Raw genomic sequence first — 19,173 nt, 5'->3', positions numbered from 1 at the left:
AAATGAAAAAGAAAAAAAAAAAAACAAAGCAAATCCAGCCTGGGTATAATTACCCTGCCTCATGGAGAACGATAGTTATTATACAAAGTCAGTAACAGGAGGTAGCTGCTGTTTTATTCCCTCAGCATTTTTCTACAGCCATGCAAGCAAATTATAGCACATTTCTTGGCATCAAAGTACAATTAGTGGAATGCCACCTGTAGGTGTGTTTGTGTGTGTAGCCTGTCAGACAGGTAAGTGCAAAGGCATTACATTCTTGGAACTTAGACAGGTGGTTTTCCAACAATGGTGCGTACCAACTGACTGGTTGTTGCTGTAATCTACTGTCATCGCATGGGGAGCGTCAAACCAAGCTGGTACCACTGGTGAGCACAGAATGAGGAAAAAGGCTACAGGTTATTAAGCGTTTTGTCTTTCATTGTACAATGGCTGCATGAAAATTCAGCTGTTTTATAATCTTACTTTTTTTTCAGTGACTCGTGGCTCACGTGTTTGTGTGTGTGTGTGTGCGTGCGTGTGGGTGTGCGTGTGTGTGTGTGTGTGCGTTGGGGGGTTGGTGGGTGGCTGGAGGGGAGTCTGTTCATATGTGTGTGTGCGTGTTTGTGTATGTGTGTCTGCAAAGGGAATGAGGGCAAGGAAGAAAATGTGGGCTGTTCCGGCGTCCCAAAGAAATGTGTGGGTGGAGTTACAGCCTAAAACTTCCTCACTCACTAACATGCTCTTTTTGAAAGGAGCAGAAACACACATGCCGGACTGCAGCTCACCCCTACCGATTTACACAATCTTTCTCTTTCTGTTTTTTTCTTCTTTTTTTTTTCTGCGCTTTTGACAGTGGGGAATGACAGCACAGTCAGCAGCTGTAATGGTGGCTGTATAGAGAAGCGAGATTCAGACAGAGGGAGATTTACAGAAATCCTGCAAAGTATGAGAGGAATGAATTGAGTTGGGGAGAGCTGGCAGTAACACAGAGGTAAGACAGCTTTCTTTTTTTTTTTTTTTTTGTATTCATACTCCAAATTCACTCTGTGTCCAAAACCTAATCCTTTTGAGTAAACACAGCTGTACTTTGTACTTTGCTACATGACCATAAAGCTGTTGGTTTACTGGCTACCAGCTGTAAACTTTTATTTTTTTCAAGAAAAGAGTGTAGAGTAGTGATTTTACCTGAATATTCATTTTACTGCTGGCTTGATAATATCTGTAAAGAAGAACGAAGAAGAGAAGATTAACTTCTTTTATAGTAATCATATCTATTCTGATTTTGCAAGATAAAAAAAAAAGAATGAGGAAGAAAACTCCACAAAGCCTCAGAAATTCACGGTTTTGCTTTGAGAGTTTATTTTAATGCTGTGTAGCATTATGGAAATCTCCCTTCAGAGTTGCTCTGTCTTAGCCACACACAGGCATGCGAGTGGGGGGTCTAGTCTAAACTTAGAGACCCGGGCTCCTCTCTCACATTACCCTCTGCTTTCTCTGTTTGCACATGTTCCACTGCCACAAACTCCACATGTTGCACGCACATTCAGAGAGAGCGACCTCAGAAAGCAACATCCGAACACAGTCGTATGTTCGCCATATGTTCCTCATTAGGTTACAGTGAGGAGTGAGGATTGTCGTGTCACAAATGCAGTGCAGGCTTTCAGTGTGTGAAGACTGGATGGTTGTTTATAGTAGGTAGGCATTGGGGTTGATAACCCCTTTCACTAAAAGAGGTGTTAGTGACCCTGACAGATCTGCAAGATGAGCAGACGATTGTGACTTTGCAGCTGGTTCCACTGTTTTTTCAAAAAGAGGATATTGTGGCTTTTACAACATCAGAAGGGAACAGGTTATAATGTTTTAAAAGCATGTTTTAGAGAGGTTATCAGTAACCCTTGTGCAGCCATTGGCTCCTGCCCATAAAGGTCCCGTGCATGTGACTTGCCCGTATCAACCTTGAGAACTCTGTGTTTATTAGATTATCCATCTGCTTCCCCAAGAGAAAACAAGCAGGCCAGTCAGAAGAGTGTCAGGATATGCCTTGGCTTGCCTTGCGGCTGTTTACAGCGTTCTGCCTCAGTGGATACCCATGCACAGATTCAGCCGTGACCATTCAGCGCGCCGCATAAACAAGATAACAACACAGATCCCAGGCAAGGATATCAAGCCCTTGTGCTCGGGGTGAACAGAGATCTGAGGCTCGAAAAGAGGAACAAACCATCTGCATTTCATTTCAGTTGCTGGAAGTCACGTACAGAGAATTGGTTCCCTTCAGTTTTCATGGACACAGCAACCCACAGAGTTTATTTAATTTTTTTTTTCAAATTTTGTCATAACCTAAATACATTTTCATACCGTTTCTATGTGATAACTTATGTAGCATCATGCCGACCACTCAAAGTGCTTTACACTGGAGCAACCGTATCCTTGAGAACAAAACAGCATCCTCACAGCATCATGCTACAACTACCATGTTTCAGCCTGGTTTTTGTTCAGAGTGTTTGTAGGGTTAGTTGTTTTGCCCCATATCACATTTTCCATGTAGATCACAAACTTACATTTTGATCTCGTCAGATGTTTGCTGTGTCACCTATATAACTTGTGTCTCACTACAAACAGAACTTCTATTGACTTTCTCTCAACAAGGGATTTCTTTTCAATATTTTACAATAAACACCAGATTTGTTGATTGCACGACTATTATTATCCTTTTGACAGATTTTTATGGTGGACCTACGGCATTCTGCAGGTGCTTCAGATTTACCAGGGGCCTCTTGGCTTCTGCAGATCAATTTAGATCTATTTGTAATGCTGTTTTATACCCTAGCTCAACTTTAAGTTTCTCTGCGACATTATCCCTGTCTGCTGTGACTCTTGACAATCATGGTGCTGTTTGTTCATTATGTTCTTTCAACAAAAAAACTCAGAGGCCTTGACTCAGCAGCTGTATTCAGACTGAGACTAAATTACTAGCAGATGGACTCCATTTACTAATGAGGTTACTTCGGAGGACAATTGATTGTCCTGGATTATATTTACAAGTATCAGAGTAACTTATTTGTGAATAAAGAAAGAAAAAAACAGGCTATTTTATTCTGTTTTAAGTGTATGGTCTATTTAGTGTTGGCCCATTAAGTAAAATCCTCACACTCATTCAAAACGATCAGGTTATTCAATTCACTGGATTCCAAAAAATGCACAGAAAGAGAGAATTAGAAGTTTTCGACAAGTACCCATTTAGAAATCTGTTTTTCTTTCCATTTGTGAGAAGGCACCAAAGATAGCGGGAAAGCAAAGCAAACAATGACAAGAGAGTTTCTGCTCTAATCTCAGCTGGAGTCTGCTCTTTCCCCCACAGCTGTGTGAATTTTATCCCTGCTTCCTCCAACAGTCCAAATTTGTGCATTTTAGAATAACTAACAACGGTAAGCGGACCAGTGGTGTAGGTCTAATTGCAAGTGTGGAACAGTCATGTGACACATTCATGCTGCCTTTGCAAAAAGCTGCAACGGAGAATTACCAGCTAACCTTGCAGTTAAATGTTGACTCAATTATTAACTATTTAGTTTTTTATGTGTTATTGCGTCTCTTGATCTCACCATGTTCCCTAAAGTTTGTGTTTGTCGTCAAAGGCAATTGGAATTGCAGGCAAAAGTAGTTGAATGTGAATTCATCTTGTCATAATGTTTTGCTTGTCTTTAAAACACTTGATTCCGCCTTTTGCTTCACCACTCAATCACTGAACTTATGGAGATGTTTCTTATAAATAGTCTTGTTTAGGAAAGCAATTGGATGCTAGAACTGTGAGAATAATCTTTATTTTCTTGAAGTATAACACCACGGTTCTTCTATGGTTGCACAATTAAAACTGACGGTGGCACTCAAAAGAAATGTTGACATATTTGGAAGGTAACTGTAAGCACATTATGTGTGATGTAAAGTTAAAGAATGAGTTACTGAAGCTTGTTTTATCCTCACCCTCTTCACATTTGGCTTTGTCAGAAAATTCTTCAGTAGATAAAATTGTCATATCTACCAAAACAATCTGTAGCAAATGACAATGGACAACATTCCCCCTCCCCCTTATGTTGTTAATGTGATATAGCCTAACACAACAAAGGAAAACTGTCAACTAAATGCTATTTTAAATATGGGTTCCTTAGAAAATCTCATATTTTCTAAGTAAATATGATTGTCATAAGAGGCTTAAAAAGAACTAATCTCTGTAATTTATTGTACATTCAGTTATAATATCCTGATTTATTTCTAGGAGACACTATTTAACCCAGAGATAGATTTCATCAGTAGAGTTCCATGTATACATCTAGAGAGGTCACACTGTTACTTTCAGAGCATAGAACAGCTTGCTTTTCCAATGTGGAATCTCTTTTGATAGAGTTGTCAACCACTGGTTGTATGTAGTAGAACTGCCTGTATCGTCAGTGTTACCTGAATGAAGGAGGGTCTCTACTTGTACTTCTAAATGCATGAAAATTTGGGGTATTATAACAACCTATGCTGACTCATAAGAATGCCGTGACTTTGGCTATAATCGCGTTTTCCAAGCTTTTCTTGACAAACTCCTCATATTTCAGTTCTTCATCCAATTTCCAAAGCAATTTCTCTAACTTGTATTTTGGAAAGCTCATTAAATGGTGTTTATTTACTAGAGGGATTTATACTATGATTGAACTAGCAGACAGTGGGATTTTATTCTTTACATTACATATAGTACACTGGTCAACCATTTCTGTTGCTCTACACCCAAGAGAATCTATGAAATATTGTCAATAGGGAGAGCAATATAGCATTGAGTGCATATACCTTGTACTACATGGAAAAACAACTCAAGTATTTCTGTATTAAAACGTCCTCCTTTTGTTACTCTTGTAAAATTTGGATTTCTTGAGATAATGAATTCAGGGGTTTCTTAAGCTATAGTTCAATCATCAAAATTAACAAATAAAATAGATCCCTCTGCGTGGAATGAAGTAATTTGTGAGTTTTTCTTGTTGAACTGAAATACTGAACTATATTAACCCTACATTGGTATCCTGATTTACTCAGTTGCGCCTGTGCAACAGCCGACATAACTTTCATGATGTTCCTTTGTGTGGAATATCCAATTGTCTGTCTGTGCCACCAGGCGACTCTCACCTCCACTTTCACTTGACCTTGCAGCCCGTTCCTCTCAGGCATTGCCTTACAGCGGGTCAGCAGTACATCACCTCAGTAACAAGCACGCTGTTGTTATGACACACACTTTCAGTGCATTCTCTCTCTCTCGCACACGGGCGAATCATAAGGAAACTTTCTCTAAGGCCTACCCCCACACACAATACCAATTGCAAAGAGTGCTTTGTGGATCGACTGACTCTCTGGGCAGCTACTGAGAGAGACGGAGAGAGAGAGAGAGAGATTGGTGGGTGGGGGCAGATGGAGGCTGCAAGAGAGAGAAATATAATAAAGAGGAGCAGTCCCAGACAGATAGAGGAGAAGAAGAAGAAGAAGAGAGGGGGACTGTAGAGACAGGTCCTGCTTACACTTACCGGTAGTGTGAGCAGAGCAGGAAAAGGGATTACAGAAATAGGAAGGGAAGCTAGGCTCGGGCAACTGAAAGGAAGAGAGGGGGAGAGAGATAGAGTTGTTATTAAAGTGGCTGAGGGAAGCTGATGGGATGGCATTGAACTCTGGGAGCTGCCGGCTCTTGGGCCAGATGGCGTCTTGTTGCTGCAGACCGTTCCTCAACTCGTCCTGTTGTCGCCCGCTCATCAAAGTCTGCCTCTCCTCCTTCACAGGTCGGTCCCCGGCCCGCTCTCTGTGCTCTGCTGTCATGACACGGACCGCTGCATTCAGATAGGCAGGGACATAGGTCAATGTGCAGCATGGGTAACACACTTAGCCAAGAAGGTAAAAGGAGAGGGCATGGTGTGATCCTGCACTGCATCAGCATAACTTTGCGTGCGTTTGTGCTAACTCCGTTCCGATGGAAAGAATAGACTGTTGTTCTCTTTGGCATAATGTCATGTTGCATATTGTGTTTGCTCCCCCATTGTCTTGTGAACGCTTTGCATCTGGATGATAAAGTTCTATTGTTCACCTTTTTCTCTTTTTAATTTACACTGACAAAGCATGTCGAAAGAGAGAAAGGAAATTAATAATAGACGTTTTTGTACCGTGTATTTGGTGACACATTACTCTGACACGAAGGTGTCTGAGCAGTCAAGCACAGGGACATCTGAAGGGTTTCCTATCAGTGTAAGTATGCGAGCCAGGCCTGTGTGTGCTCTCTATCCTACTGACAAATCTCCAAACTAACTGTGGCTGAAACCCCCAACCCCAGTGATGTTTAACACATCCCCCAATCCCGAAACCCTTTTTATTTTTTATTTTCCTGGAATGTTTGTGAGAAATACTCAGATTTTATCCATGTTTAGATACGGTGTCTGTTCAGTGAAGCTATATCCAGGAGCTGGCCATAATTTCAAAAATAATCCCCTGATTTAACCTTAATATCCCATTTAATGTATACACAACTTTATTGTAAATCCCTATTATAAAGGGCAAAACATGATTCTAAAATCCCTAAAGGTCATTTTAAATCTGCTTTCTGTCAGAAACTATTCTAACTCCTAGGCTAAAACTCCTATTCAGAGTGTTAATGAGCTTTGGAAGTGCTGAAAGGCAGATTTTGCTTAATTTGTCTTAAAGCAGGGTAGCTGTTTCGTTTTCACATTAAGACAAACTGACTGCTGGCTGTGGCTTCATATTTACTGTACACATGTAGGCGAGGTGGTGGGCAGAAACCTTAATCCCTACATGCTCAAACTAGTACCTAAAGAGGGATTGGTAAGATATTAAAAACCTTCAGAAATATTTCAAGAGTACTTCACCTAAAATGAACAATAGAAGGGACTGACTTTAATTCCATTATGTTTTTGTTTTGTTGTTGTTGTTTTATTTGGTTTTGCAGACATCTCCCCTGCTGAGCTGGATGCTCTTTGGAGGGAACCACCATACAGTCTTGGAGGAACAAATGAACACTTCTTAGACAATAACATCATGACTCAAGGTACGACAGTGGTGCGACAAAGACAGAAAGGCTTTGTTGATTAGAGAGAAGTCCTTTATTAGATCGGCGGAGAAACACGCTTATGAGGTTCATGTGAGCAGGAGCATAGTTGCTTTTTACCTCCGGTCACAAACTGAGGAAGTCTTTGGGATATCCTCTCTGCTGCACAATGGAGAGAGCCATGGGAAACTCGTCACAGCTTTAATGCAGAAAATTACATGCTTCAGCAACCCATGACGCGCACGTCCGTCCGGCAGACATTGATGGTGCCTCGCAAAATTATCAACACCACTTTTTAGCGTGCCAGAAACGATGAAGGACGGTGTTGTGGTCAAACGAGGCTAACACTGCGCATCAGCTTGCGCACATTATTCACACCATAACATATGGTGGTGGCAGCGTCATGCTACACGGATTGCTCTCTTTAGCAGAATCAGAGTTGGTGAGAACTTGGTTGGACTTAAATTGAGGGCATTGCTGGAGGAAAATGTGTCAGCGGCTGCAAACGACATCAGATTTCGGCGAGCCTGCATTTGATCTGTCTTGTAAAGTATTGAACTATAGTTGAACTATTTTGTAAAAATGGATGTAGATGGAAAGTGTTTTCACATGGAGGTTCAAAATAAATACATGACACGTTAAGAGTTTTCCAAAGCACTACATGTTTGAAACATGCAGAACCACATGTGTGCACTGAGGTGCATGAATAAAAGTAAAAGGTATTGGATGAATAGATTACAGATTAAGCCAAGGTTGTTGGAATATGTAAAAAATATTGGATGAAGTGAGAAAATGGCAAGACATTAGGTGTCGTATGTCTGTTATAACACCAACCAGAGACACTGTTTTTAGTATCAAGCAGTGATCACTATCCTGTGTCATTTGGAAATGTTTAGAGTTTAATATCCAAACTGCAGTCAGACATGTGGATTGTGATTGAAACTGAGTTAGAGCCGTCCTCGCAAGAGGAGAAAAAGAGTTAGCTGTTTTTACGTACAACAAATATTTCTATCCCACGCAAAATCTAAGGATGTTGTTTAAGAAACAGTGAACGTTTCCCTCCATGTGTTATCCGTGTCATCTTGAGCCAGAAAGAAAAAACAAAAACAAAACAAGATTTATATTTTAGCCTTTTGTATGAACAGGTGAGGAAGAGGATGGTCCAACTGGAGACTCAGGACAAGGAGAGGAACATGACAGCTACTGGAAGAAGAAAGAGGCCTTCTTTCGAGGAAGTAAAATTTCAGTCGGGGAGAAATTCTCTTCAGGTAGAGTTCCTCTCCACTTTCCCATCTGTTGGGGAAAAAAACAGCTAGTAATCATGGTGCATCTACAAAGCTACTTCCCATGGATTTAATTTTTATGAATGAAAGGAATTCTGATGAATCATATTCATGTGTCTGCTAATGTTACTCAGTCAGCAATTCAGCTTCATCCATCACATCCCACCAGGTTTGTCAAGAGAAATGGGTTTAAATGGAGTCCAGTAAGAGGCCTAATGGTTTCGTTATTACTCCTGGGACTCCTGATTCGCACACAAAGCAAATAACATAAAACTTTCACAAAGCACCTACAGTGTAGTCTTGAAAAGTGTAATCTCTTTCTAATGTAGAAAATGTTATAGTTTCCAAAGATTTTTTTTTTCTTTTATCTTTAGTGACAAAATCAGGAGAAAAAAAACTAAACAAAAAAAAACCCCTGTTCCATCTATGCTTTTGATCATGCTTTACGTATCTTTCACACAGAAATCGTGCTCCGGTTTACTGGGAGGAGGCGTTCCGGTGATAATCCAGACCAGTACCTGCAGGAGGCGCTGCGCACACGACTCCGAGTGGTGGAGAGCAACAGCAAAGACATCACTCAGCTCTTTAAAGTGAGACTAAAATGGTGTTTCCTCTGTTCTACTGCACTTTCCCTTCATTCTGTGAAGATCGTTGGAAATAATCCTCCTTCTCACATGCTAAAGGATGTACTGTATATACATAAGGCAAACGGAGATATAGCATCTTATGAATTATTAAAATTTATAATCGACACAGGGATGCATGATTGGAAGCTGAAACCTGAAAGCTTCTTTCCTCAGGACCTGTCGGCTCGTCTGGTCTCTGTTCATGCTGAGAAGGACATCTTTGTGCTCACATTTAAGACGGTGGAGGAGATCTGGAAGTTTTCAACTTACCTCTCATTAGGTAGGACTCCAACCTCCTTCTGATAGATATTCAGTTTTAGTTTTATTTGTATGCTTTTACTGAATTTTGCTTATTTTATATTTCCAACACTAAACAATGGTTAGCAATGGTTATGTCACTGCACTGCAGCTGTTTTTTTTGTCTGTTTTTGTGCTTCAGGTTTCGTTGCCCGATGCTTGGAGAACTTCTTGTGTGACCAGTCTTTCTGGCTGGACTCGGAACTGCTTCGTGAGTTAGAGATCAATGTCACTGTGGACGAGGAGCATCTCGCCACCCTCTACTTAGGGCTTCTGCTTCAAGAAGGTGAGCAGTGCTGATTTCTTTCTTTAATTAATTTTTTTTTCAGAGCCAGAATGATCCTAGTGCTAGACTCTGCTGGGCCATTCCTGTGTGCTGCTTGTCAAGCTTTGAATTGTGAAAAACTCTCTCTGGAAGTGTGGATTTTTTTCCTATCCAAAAATGTAGCTTTAGCCAGTGTAAGTCGACACATAGTTTTGCTATTTTTTCTTTGCGTCTCATTGGTGTGTTGCTTTCCTTGGTAGCGTACTTTTTGTGTTTTAACGTCCCTCCAGGCTCAAGATATTACTCTTTTTTTTGTTCGTTTCATTTAGTTTTTATATCCATGTACATGGAGACCAGTTTATTGAGAAGATATTACTGTGCTCCAGACAAAAAGCTACACGGGCCGTATGAAAATACTGCAGTGCTGGCAAATAGCGATAAAAATTACATTAGCTTAATAGGAGGGTATATACACCATCCATCATTTGTGACTGAATGAGGCCAGAGTTGCTGTTACAGAAAAGCTAATCCATAACCACAATGATTTTATCCAAACCGAGATCACTGAATACCTCTACATCTGGATCCACGCAGACGTATGCTTTGCACGTTTGCACAAGCTCTCTTCTCTCCTTTGCAGGATCTTTTTTTGCCAAGGCGCTGTTCACCAGAAGTCAGGAGGATGAAGACAGTGAGGAGCAGCTGGCATTTAAAAAGAATGACCTGCTGATAGTGAGGGATACGGGGAAGGACGACATTTGGGAGGGCACTATGCTCGCCACGGGGAACCACGGCCAGGTGCCAATCCACGCCATGCAGCCACTGCCCTACCCCTTCTACCAGTAAGTTCCACGGATAAGCCATCTTGGTCATGGGTTAATAAATGACACACTTTACAGTATCTCAATATAACATGCTCCTTATTAAACTTTAGTTAAAGGCCAACAAGAAGTAGGAACATTCATGCAGGAGTTGGCTTGACTTCAATATTTTCTACTTCCTGTTTGGTCAGGTGGTTCCTCAGGAAGTATCCGGGCCAAGCTGGATACTCATCAGTAGAAAAGGAACTGTTTGAAAGTGCAATTGGTAAAGCTTTTCTGCGTATTCTGTGATTGTGCCGATATTCAGAGTTAACCCACATGGATTGACCATTCAATTTAGATTCATATTCCAAATGTTTATGCAAGCTCCAGCAATCTCATCTGTTTTTCTCCTTGGCCTTATCATCTGATCCTTCAGTGACCGGTTCCTGTGAAGCCATCGTTGACTACAGTCCAGCTGGGCCAGATGAGCTCCAGCTGAGTCAAGGGGACATGGTGGAGATCCAGGGTCTACTGATGCGGGGACTCTGCGTCTTCATAGGAAGACACACATCCACAGGACACACTGGATTTGTTCACAGGGCCCACGTCAAGCCTCTAAACACTAAACCCCTGTAAGAAATCACATTTTAATGGCCCAAGATTGGCCTCTTTTCACACAGTTTATCTCATTCTTATTATAAGATGAGATGTGGCTTTTTTAAGGTTTGTGTTTTGTTTTTTAATCATTTGTGGAAGGCATTGCAAGGTTCATACAGCTTAAAATGTTGCATTTTGTTTGTGTTTGCATGCTTTATAGATATTTCATATTAACACAAACTTGCACATATCTGTGAAAGTATAAGAATACATGGTTTTCAAATTTTGTTTGAACATAAAAATCAGAAAGTGGGTCTGATATTCTCTTAAACAGTCGAATCAAAGTCTAGATAACAATCTTAATTGAATATCTTCTACAAACTTAAAAATAGCTGTGCAAAGATGAGATGCTCTCCTTTCAATCTGACTAAGATTAACCATCCCATTGTAGCTTTGCCCATTTTTTATGATCATTATAATTTTGGAAAGTGAGCCTCTTCACCAGTCTCACATGTTTTGCAACCATCCATCCATCCATTTTCTGTTCACCCTTGTCCCTAATGGGGTCAGGAGGGTTGCTGGTGTCTATCTCCAGCTACGTTCCGGGCGAGAGGCGGGGTTCACCCTGGACAGGTCGCCAGTCTTTTGCAGGGCATGTTTTGCAACCTTTTCTTCCACTGGTTCCCGCTGATTTAGCTTCAGCCCTCCATCAAGTCTCACCAGCTTTTTTTTATTTTTTAGTTCCTGCTTACAGCACAGCATCCTGACTCCTTTTTTCTGTTTGCCATGTTGGGTTGTAGATGTTTGGGTGGCTTGCAGTGTTTTTTGTGACCAGACCACCAACACAATAAATAATAGTTTGTGGTCACCATGAGGCTCACGGGGTATGCATACATTTTCCAAGGCATTACATTGGGTTTGCTGGCTTGTCAGTCATAGAGTGGGTGATGATGCTGGGAAGATGCATGCAATCATAATGCCTCCTTTGTTTGCTTCTCACAGAGACAGACAATTGGTCTTTCTCACAGAGGAGGAGAAGGCCAGCCTGGCTCAGGTTAACCCGTATAGCTCAGAGCCAAGCGAAAGCTGCCTTCTGGAAAGACTCTTCTCATCAGACATCAGCTCTGTGTACAGACTAGGTAAAGGAACCACTGGATCAGTTAAGGGATTTTACCGTTTTTATCACTGATAGAACCCAAAAATAGTTGTGCCACAGCAAATTTTTTATTTGGGATATTTCACTCCTATTTTGTTTGATGCATGGTTTGAGCATGTTTCCACAACAATTGTTGTTGTTTCAGTGTTTGTTTTTTTTCATTAGAAACTGGTCTCCTTTTTTTTTTTTCTTCATCTGGTAAGAGAAAGCTTAAGCTGATTTACCTTATATGTTTTCAGACAGGCTGGATGAGGCCGACTTCATGTACATACGGAATCGGCCAAAGCATGGTAATATTATGAACAAATTATAATATGCAATACAGACTCTTTTAGCAGCTGACGCACTCGTTTTACTTCTTCGCAGATTTCAAGGGTTTTTCCAGCGCCCGTCAGAGCCTTATGTCCGAAAGAAGCGATGGGACAACACAGAACCAATCCTCCCCCCACGCCTCTGTCTCTGTCGCCTCACCACGCGTGTCCCTCTATCATTCCCTCAATCCTTTGCCACGAGAGGGAGAGCGGCTCTCTTTCAATCTGGAGGACACATTTAAAGAGCTAGATGAGTTTCAGGAGGATCCCCCTCTCTTCATGGAAGAGAACAGCTGGGAGGGGGAGAAGACGGAGCTCAGTGACCCGACACTGACTCTGTTAAACCACGAACACTTCCAGGTGAGCTAAGTCACTGTTCGTTCATTGCTACTCCAACCTGGTTAGAAACACGGGTGGGTTTGGCTTACGCAAGTACAATGACATACAAATCTCTAGAACAAAAGCTCTGAATCATTATGATATACGGACTAGACAGACCATTAGTGTACTTATCCACAAATTCATGAGCTCAGCTTCCTGAATTGCCTTAAAGGCTTTCTTAAAATGTGTTGTTATACAACACATCAACAAGAATGTGGATGACACCACATCCGGGCCCAAATACTGACATTTATGCAAAACAAACAATGTTTTGTTACACTGCTCGGAGTTCTTAAAGAACATTTTGAATAACATTTCATGAAACAGCTTATCTTTATGAGACAGTAGAAAATGAAAATACCATTAGTTTCATGCCCTTTTTTGTGTGTCTTCCAGGAGGATTTTCTGCCCTTGTACGACTTACACTGTTCCTTCCTGTGGATGACTTTCGGTGAGAAGACTGAGGACGAACTGTCCGGACATCTTGAGAGTGTCAGGGAGTGCGCCAAGAGGCTGGACATGCACTGGGCACATCGGCGTGCGTGCTTTATCCTTGGCAGACTTTGCGCCAGAAAGCTAAAGTTCTCCCAGGTATCTGGAACATCAAGCAAATAAGAATCATGATATTTTTCAAAAATAAAAAGAGCTGTCTCCAGTAACTCTGTCTTATATTATACTGAGAGTGCCTTACGAAAGTGTTGATACACTTGGAACCTTTTAACGTTTTGTTAAGTAACAAACAAAAACTTTGTTTTTTTTAATTGCTTCATCGCAATTTTTTGTGCAAACACTTTTCATTAGTGAAAGTCTGAATTTTTTATTTTGTCGACAAATAGGTTTCAATCTAAATGGAATTAATTGCAATAAATGAACTACAGACACTTATATTGACTTCATTAAAAGATAGCATGAGGTCTGCTACCTCATCTCTAGCACCAAGCAGAGAAGTAACCATAGTAGCTCTGGTGGAGCAGCAGAAATCAAAGGTCAGGTTGGAGCCTATTGGAGACTATTAGTTGTGCAGCCCAAAATCCTGGCCTTTTATGAAAGAGAGGCTAAACGCAAAAGTAAAGCCATATGAAGTTCTTACTGTATACTTTCCAGTTTTACACAAACTATCAGGGAAACAGAGTGTGAAAGAAGTTTCTCTAATCATCTGAGACTGAAGCTAGATTTTTTTTTTTGTCCTTGGACAAACAGAAATGTATTGTCTTCAACATGTACAATATTGACATTAAGAGCTGATAGTAAGACCAATGAAGCTAAATATATTCATTCCGTCCGACAGACCTTGAACTATTCTTCAAAAAAGAAAAGGGCAAAATCTTCAGTTTACCCATTTCTAAAGGTTTTAGAGACATTCCACAAAAAATTGTTTCCTCTTCTTAGATTAACTCAAGAAACTAAATGGAAAATCCCAATCTTTAAACTTTGTGGATACAACGTGGAAACATTGTATAGCGAATGTGGAAACATTGTATCCACAATGAAAGGTTTAAGAAGTATGAATACTTTGCAAGGCACTGTAGCAATAGTCTTGGACAATTTATGACAGTAAACACTTATCATGACTATTTTTCCTCAGGCACGAGTATACTACGAGGAAGCTATGAATGTCAGCGTCAACAGCTTCTCTGATGTACCACTTCTCGTGGCTCTCTTCACAAACCTCACTGCCATCTACCTGAAGCAGCGTATGACTGATAAACTGCCCCAGATCCTGGAGAAGGCCAGTGCCTTAATACTCTGTCTTCCCTGCCATGCTTTCATGTCCTCAGATGAAGTTGAACTGCTGAAGCTCCTCCTGAGAAGATCCGTCGTGTTGGGGGACAAACATTTGGAGGCTCGTGTCTGCTACCTCATCTCTAGCCTCTACTTAGTTCTTAAGAAGACAGAAGACACGCTACCTTTCTTTGAGCGACTTCAGTTTCTTTCAGCCACACTATCGGCCACTGAAGGCGGACCTATCGAACCTTTGGACCTCAACTGGCTCTTGAGCTGGCTCTATCATCGTAAATACATGCCTTACTTAGCATTGGCCTCCTTAAGCCTGGACTCAAGAGAAGACCATTCACTTTGTGATGCTTTCCAGAGGATTGAGTTGTTTATCAGGAACTCTGTCCGTCTGAATCCGTGCTGGAAGGAAGGAACCTCACTACTCCCCGCTCAGATAGTGGTTTACCTGCAGCAGGCTCTTGCCGTAGCTGAGCAGGGTGATGACATAAAGATACAGCGGGACCTTTGTTTGGGTTTGGCTTTGACCTACCAGCAGTATGGTGCGCTGGATAAAGCAGTACACTGCGCACAACAAGCTGTGGAGACAGGAAGCCATATCAATGAGGAGGATGGCTTTGAGGCTTCAGTGCTACTTGGTTGGCTGCTGGTGTTGACGGATCAGGCTGAGAGGGCTCAGAGTATTTTAGAGCCACTGCTCACATCACTACAGGTGAGGAATCCAGTCAACAATAAGAAACAGAGAAGGCCAAAGAAAAAATATTTAGAAGCTGTTTATTTTCCCAAAGCAATGTCTGATTTGATTCTTTTTGTGGAAACAGAGCACGGACAGTCCCACTCAGCAAGGGGTCATCCATAACCTTTTAGCATTGTGTCTGAGGCATCAGGGTCGGGTCCGAGAGGCAGGTTGGCATCTTCACTCTGCCTTGGAAATCTCCAGAGAGAGTGGCAACCAAAGGAATCAGGCGCTGGCACTGGCTAACCTGGGCTGCCTGGCGCTGGATGCTGGGGCGAACCTCCTTGCGGAGCGCTTTCTGGTTAGGTCAGTGTTTCAACTCTACAGGGTCACGCAGTGGTGAGGTTTGATTGGTGGGTGGATGGTTCAGAAGCCATGGGGTGAAAAGATGATCACACCTTGAACATCTCACCAATACAGGGACAAATAAAATTTTGCTTACCATGCCTTTTCCCCATTCTAGATCTCTGTGCCTTTTTCTGGATCTCTGGGAGAGTCCAACCGATGAGGAACACATTCAGGTGTATCTTTGGCTTGGGCAGAGTTACAAGGACAGAGGGAAGAGTCAGGACATCAGGGCCTGCTATGAAATGGGGCTGCTAATTGCACTGCATGCCAGAAATTTGCACAGTAAGCATCAGCACAACCACCGTGTAAAGATATTGCTGGGTGGGAGGGGTTTTGTGATTAACAGCTTTCTATTGAATATAATAGAGAACTGAATACATCTTTATATTTTATGATAGTTATAAAATATTGCAAATCACATGCGTTCTGGAAACACATTAAGGAAAGTAAACACTGTCAGTAGCATAATGAAAAATATATTTACTGAGCAAATCTATATGGTCAATACATATTTTCCCGGCTGTATCGTTGTCTGAAAATTTTGCCATTTTGCTAATATCCCAATTGTTTTGTATTTATTGCAGGTCAGATGGTGGTAGCCAAGCTTCTGAGTGTGCTGTACGCCGAAATGCTGCTCTACCGTCAGAGCATTGTTTACTATGAGCATTGTGTCTCAGTGTCCAGAGAGCTAAAGGACAAGAGACGGGAAGGAGAGTACCTGGAAAAACTCAGCAGCCTCTACCTCTCACTCAACACAGAAAAGTAATTTTCTTTTGCATCTTTCGCACCAAGTGGTTTCTATTTCTTCAAGCTTGTCTGTTTTATTCTGTTTTTTGTTTTTTTTTGGAAATTTTCCAGATCGTCTCGTAAGTCTCTTGATTACACCAAGCAGAGTCTGAGGATTTCTATTGATCTGGGCAAGAGGGAGGAAGAGTCAGAGACCTGGCTGCAGGTGGGACGAATCTATTACCTCATCCAGGAGGACGAGCTGGCTGACATGTACCTGCAGGTAAGAAGGAAATTAAGTATTAAGGTGTAGACTGACTCTTTTTTCAGTTACTTGTTTTGTCCTGGTTCAGCCCTTTGTCCTGTCATAGCACTGGCATCTAGTGAATGTGGACACTCAACATTCCTGAGCAATCCTTGCCCTTACTGAAAGTGGTGCATATGTCCAAGTTCTCGTAGTCTTTTGCATATTTGATAGTCACATTTAATTCTGTTTTTCTTTTTAATTTCAATAAAATGTAGCAAATTTGCCAAGAAATTCACATATTTACAACTGAAATGACATGTTAAATCGAGGAATAACAAATGTATTTGACAGGCAGCAGTGAAGACAGCCTTGAGGATGAACGACCCTCACTTTGCTTTGAGCATCTACGAGGAGGCGGGAGACGTTTACTTTAAAGGCCACAGGAACCGAATGGCTTCAGAGATTTTCTACAGAGTAAGTACAGATATTAAGCTTTGTCTGTCTCAAGGCAACGTCATTATGAGCAAGCAATTTCTACAATACCTGTGGTAAAAATGGGCATTCTCTTCTTTTTCCTCTCTCCACGCTGTTTTTAATAAAACAATTCGTTTCGGCCCTCAGGACGGTAGTCTGCCATTTGCACGGAGCATCAAAGACGTTCATTCAGAGTTCCGCTTGTTAAGTAAATTAACAGAGCTACTAATGAAACAAGGAGAGCAGGAGGAAGCTCTGCAGTATGCAACACTGGCTGTTCAAATAGCGAACCAAACAGGTAAGCATTGCCTTTTTGCCTCATTGCTGCTTCATGTAGTACAGATATAGATTCAGCTGCACAATTATTATTTTTCTCGTGCAGGAGTTCGTGAAAATGAGAGGACTGCATATCATCGACTGGCCACAATTTACTACAATCTTCAGCAGTATGAGATGGCAGAATACAACTACTTGAAGTCCCTTTCCCTGTGTCCACCTATACTGCACAGTAGTGCAGAGGCGCGCTACTACACTAAAGTCTACTGCAGGCTAGGAAACATTACATTACATGATTTCAAGGTACTGCAGTCGCCGTGACAGCGTCAAACATCCAAACTGTGCTTATGTTCTTATTCGATGCCCCATGTCAGAATTTAGAGAGACCTACTGGGCCAAACAGGAAATTAAAAATTTCACTTCCTGGGTGTCTTTAGGTAGATCTGCAGAGCTAGTTTTTCATGTTTGGACTAAAAAGCAACATCAGTTTTGGTCTCATGATGACAGCATCTTCCTTCACATTTCCCTTTTCTATTGGTTTCAATTGCTATTTTCATTGCTTGTAAATAATTGCTGTAGGACTTCTTAAGGTAATATTTAAACAGTGAGTTAATTTTTGCCACTTTTCTAAAAAGGTCAGATTCATAGTTTTTACATCTAATGTCAGCAGATATACATATATAGTCACAACAGCTGAAGCACTGTCTGTAGGTTAAATTATGTTAATCGACCTTTCCTTTCTGGACCTTTGCAGGATGCTTTTGATGCAGTGGGGTACTTCTATTTAGCACTGGCAGCCGCTCTTGAGGACAAAGCTAACCCTGAAGCTCTGTATGTGGTGTATATGAAGCTGGCGGAGATCCATGGAAGCCACATGCCTGATGCTCAGTTGTGCCAGCTGTACATAGACAGAGCTCAGAGTCTGAAGAGAGTCCTGGCCAGAGTTGAAAGCTTCCCAGACAGTGATTCCAACCTACAAAGGGAGAATTTATCAAATGTCTACACTGGATACAGAAAAAGTGCGAATGACACTCACTCTACCTCTGATTTTGTACCTGGAGACGAAAGGTTTGTAGATAGTACAGCGGCAAGGGCTCATTCGGTGAAGATTGACTCTGGGGAAATGTTGACGGACATGAATCTTGAGGGAGATTATGGTCAGAAGGATCACAGTCACTGCCCTGGTGACACAGATAGTCGCTATTTTGATGTTTCAGGCTCTGAGACAGACACCATTGCGAGTCAGTCATATAGCGAGAGCGTCATAACAGGATCCTTTGACACGGCTAAGGAGCACATTTCAGACTCCAGCAGCACCACTGACACTTACCAGAATCCTGCTGAAGGGAAAGATTCAGAATTGGATTCTGACCACAGCCTGCCGAGTCAAATACCTGCAAATCCTACAGGTGATCTCACCAGACACACAGATGCCAGAGACACAGATTCAGATATCCCAGATGAACAAAGCACCCCGAGTAAAGAAACGGATGCTCTCAGCGATCTGACTCAGACAGACTGTGACACTGGATGGAAGGGTACTGCCACCATGAACAATGGTAAAGCTGCAAGTAAGGATAATGCTAGGAGACACGCGGAGGAATATACATTTAGTGAAGCACACAGTGAGCACACAGAGGGTGACACATAGCATTCCAGAGACTCTTCCCTTTTTCTGGCCAGAAAACCAATCAAAACGTTCCAGCCGATTGGCTATCTTTAATTTTAGTATGTGATGCCTATACTGTAAATCAATCAAAGCATAGTCTGTTTCCCTGATGTAGTTATTACAGCACACTGTAAATGTAACTTGTTTTCTACATTGCAGTATAATGCACACATTAAAAAAAAGTCTTATTTTG

General features: G+C 41.6%; 1 protein-coding gene across 4 annotated transcripts; it reads left to right on the top strand.

The window, feature by feature from the left end:
- The first annotated feature begins 598 nt into the window (after positions 1-598).
- On the top strand, positions 599-19,173 carry sh3tc2 (SH3 domain and tetratricopeptide repeats 2). Of its 4 annotated transcripts, XM_044127980.1 has the most exons (23): positions 599-970; positions 5,778-5,889; positions 6,953-7,051; positions 8,197-8,319; positions 8,797-8,924; positions 9,135-9,240; positions 9,400-9,543; positions 10,163-10,364; positions 10,535-10,608; positions 10,762-10,957; positions 11,925-12,061; positions 12,318-12,368; positions 12,445-12,749; positions 13,167-13,361; positions 14,356-15,216; positions 15,326-15,546; positions 15,704-15,870; positions 16,173-16,350; positions 16,447-16,597; positions 16,913-17,035; positions 17,183-17,333; positions 17,418-17,614; positions 18,066-19,173. In XM_044127980.1, the coding sequence occupies exons 2-23, from the start codon at positions 5,856-5,858 to the stop codon at positions 18,960-18,962; spliced, it is 4,740 nt and encodes a 1,579-aa protein (XP_043983915.1). In that variant the 5' UTR covers positions 599-970; positions 5,778-5,855; the 3' UTR covers positions 18,963-19,173. The 4 variants fall into 4 exon arrangements, with proteins under 4 accessions (XP_043983915.1, XP_043983917.1, XP_043983914.1 ...); XM_044127982.1 differs by lacking the exon at positions 5,778-5,889 and having other exon boundaries at positions 600-970; XM_044127979.1 differs by lacking the exons at positions 599-970; positions 5,778-5,889 and adding an exon at positions 4,928-5,777.

This window comes from Gambusia affinis, linkage group LG09 (assembly GCF_019740435.1).
Source record: "Gambusia affinis linkage group LG09, SWU_Gaff_1.0, whole genome shotgun sequence".
NCBI lineage: Eukaryota > Metazoa > Chordata > Actinopteri > Cyprinodontiformes > Poeciliidae > Gambusia > Gambusia affinis.
This window is presented reverse-complemented; position numbering and strand designations above follow the sequence as displayed.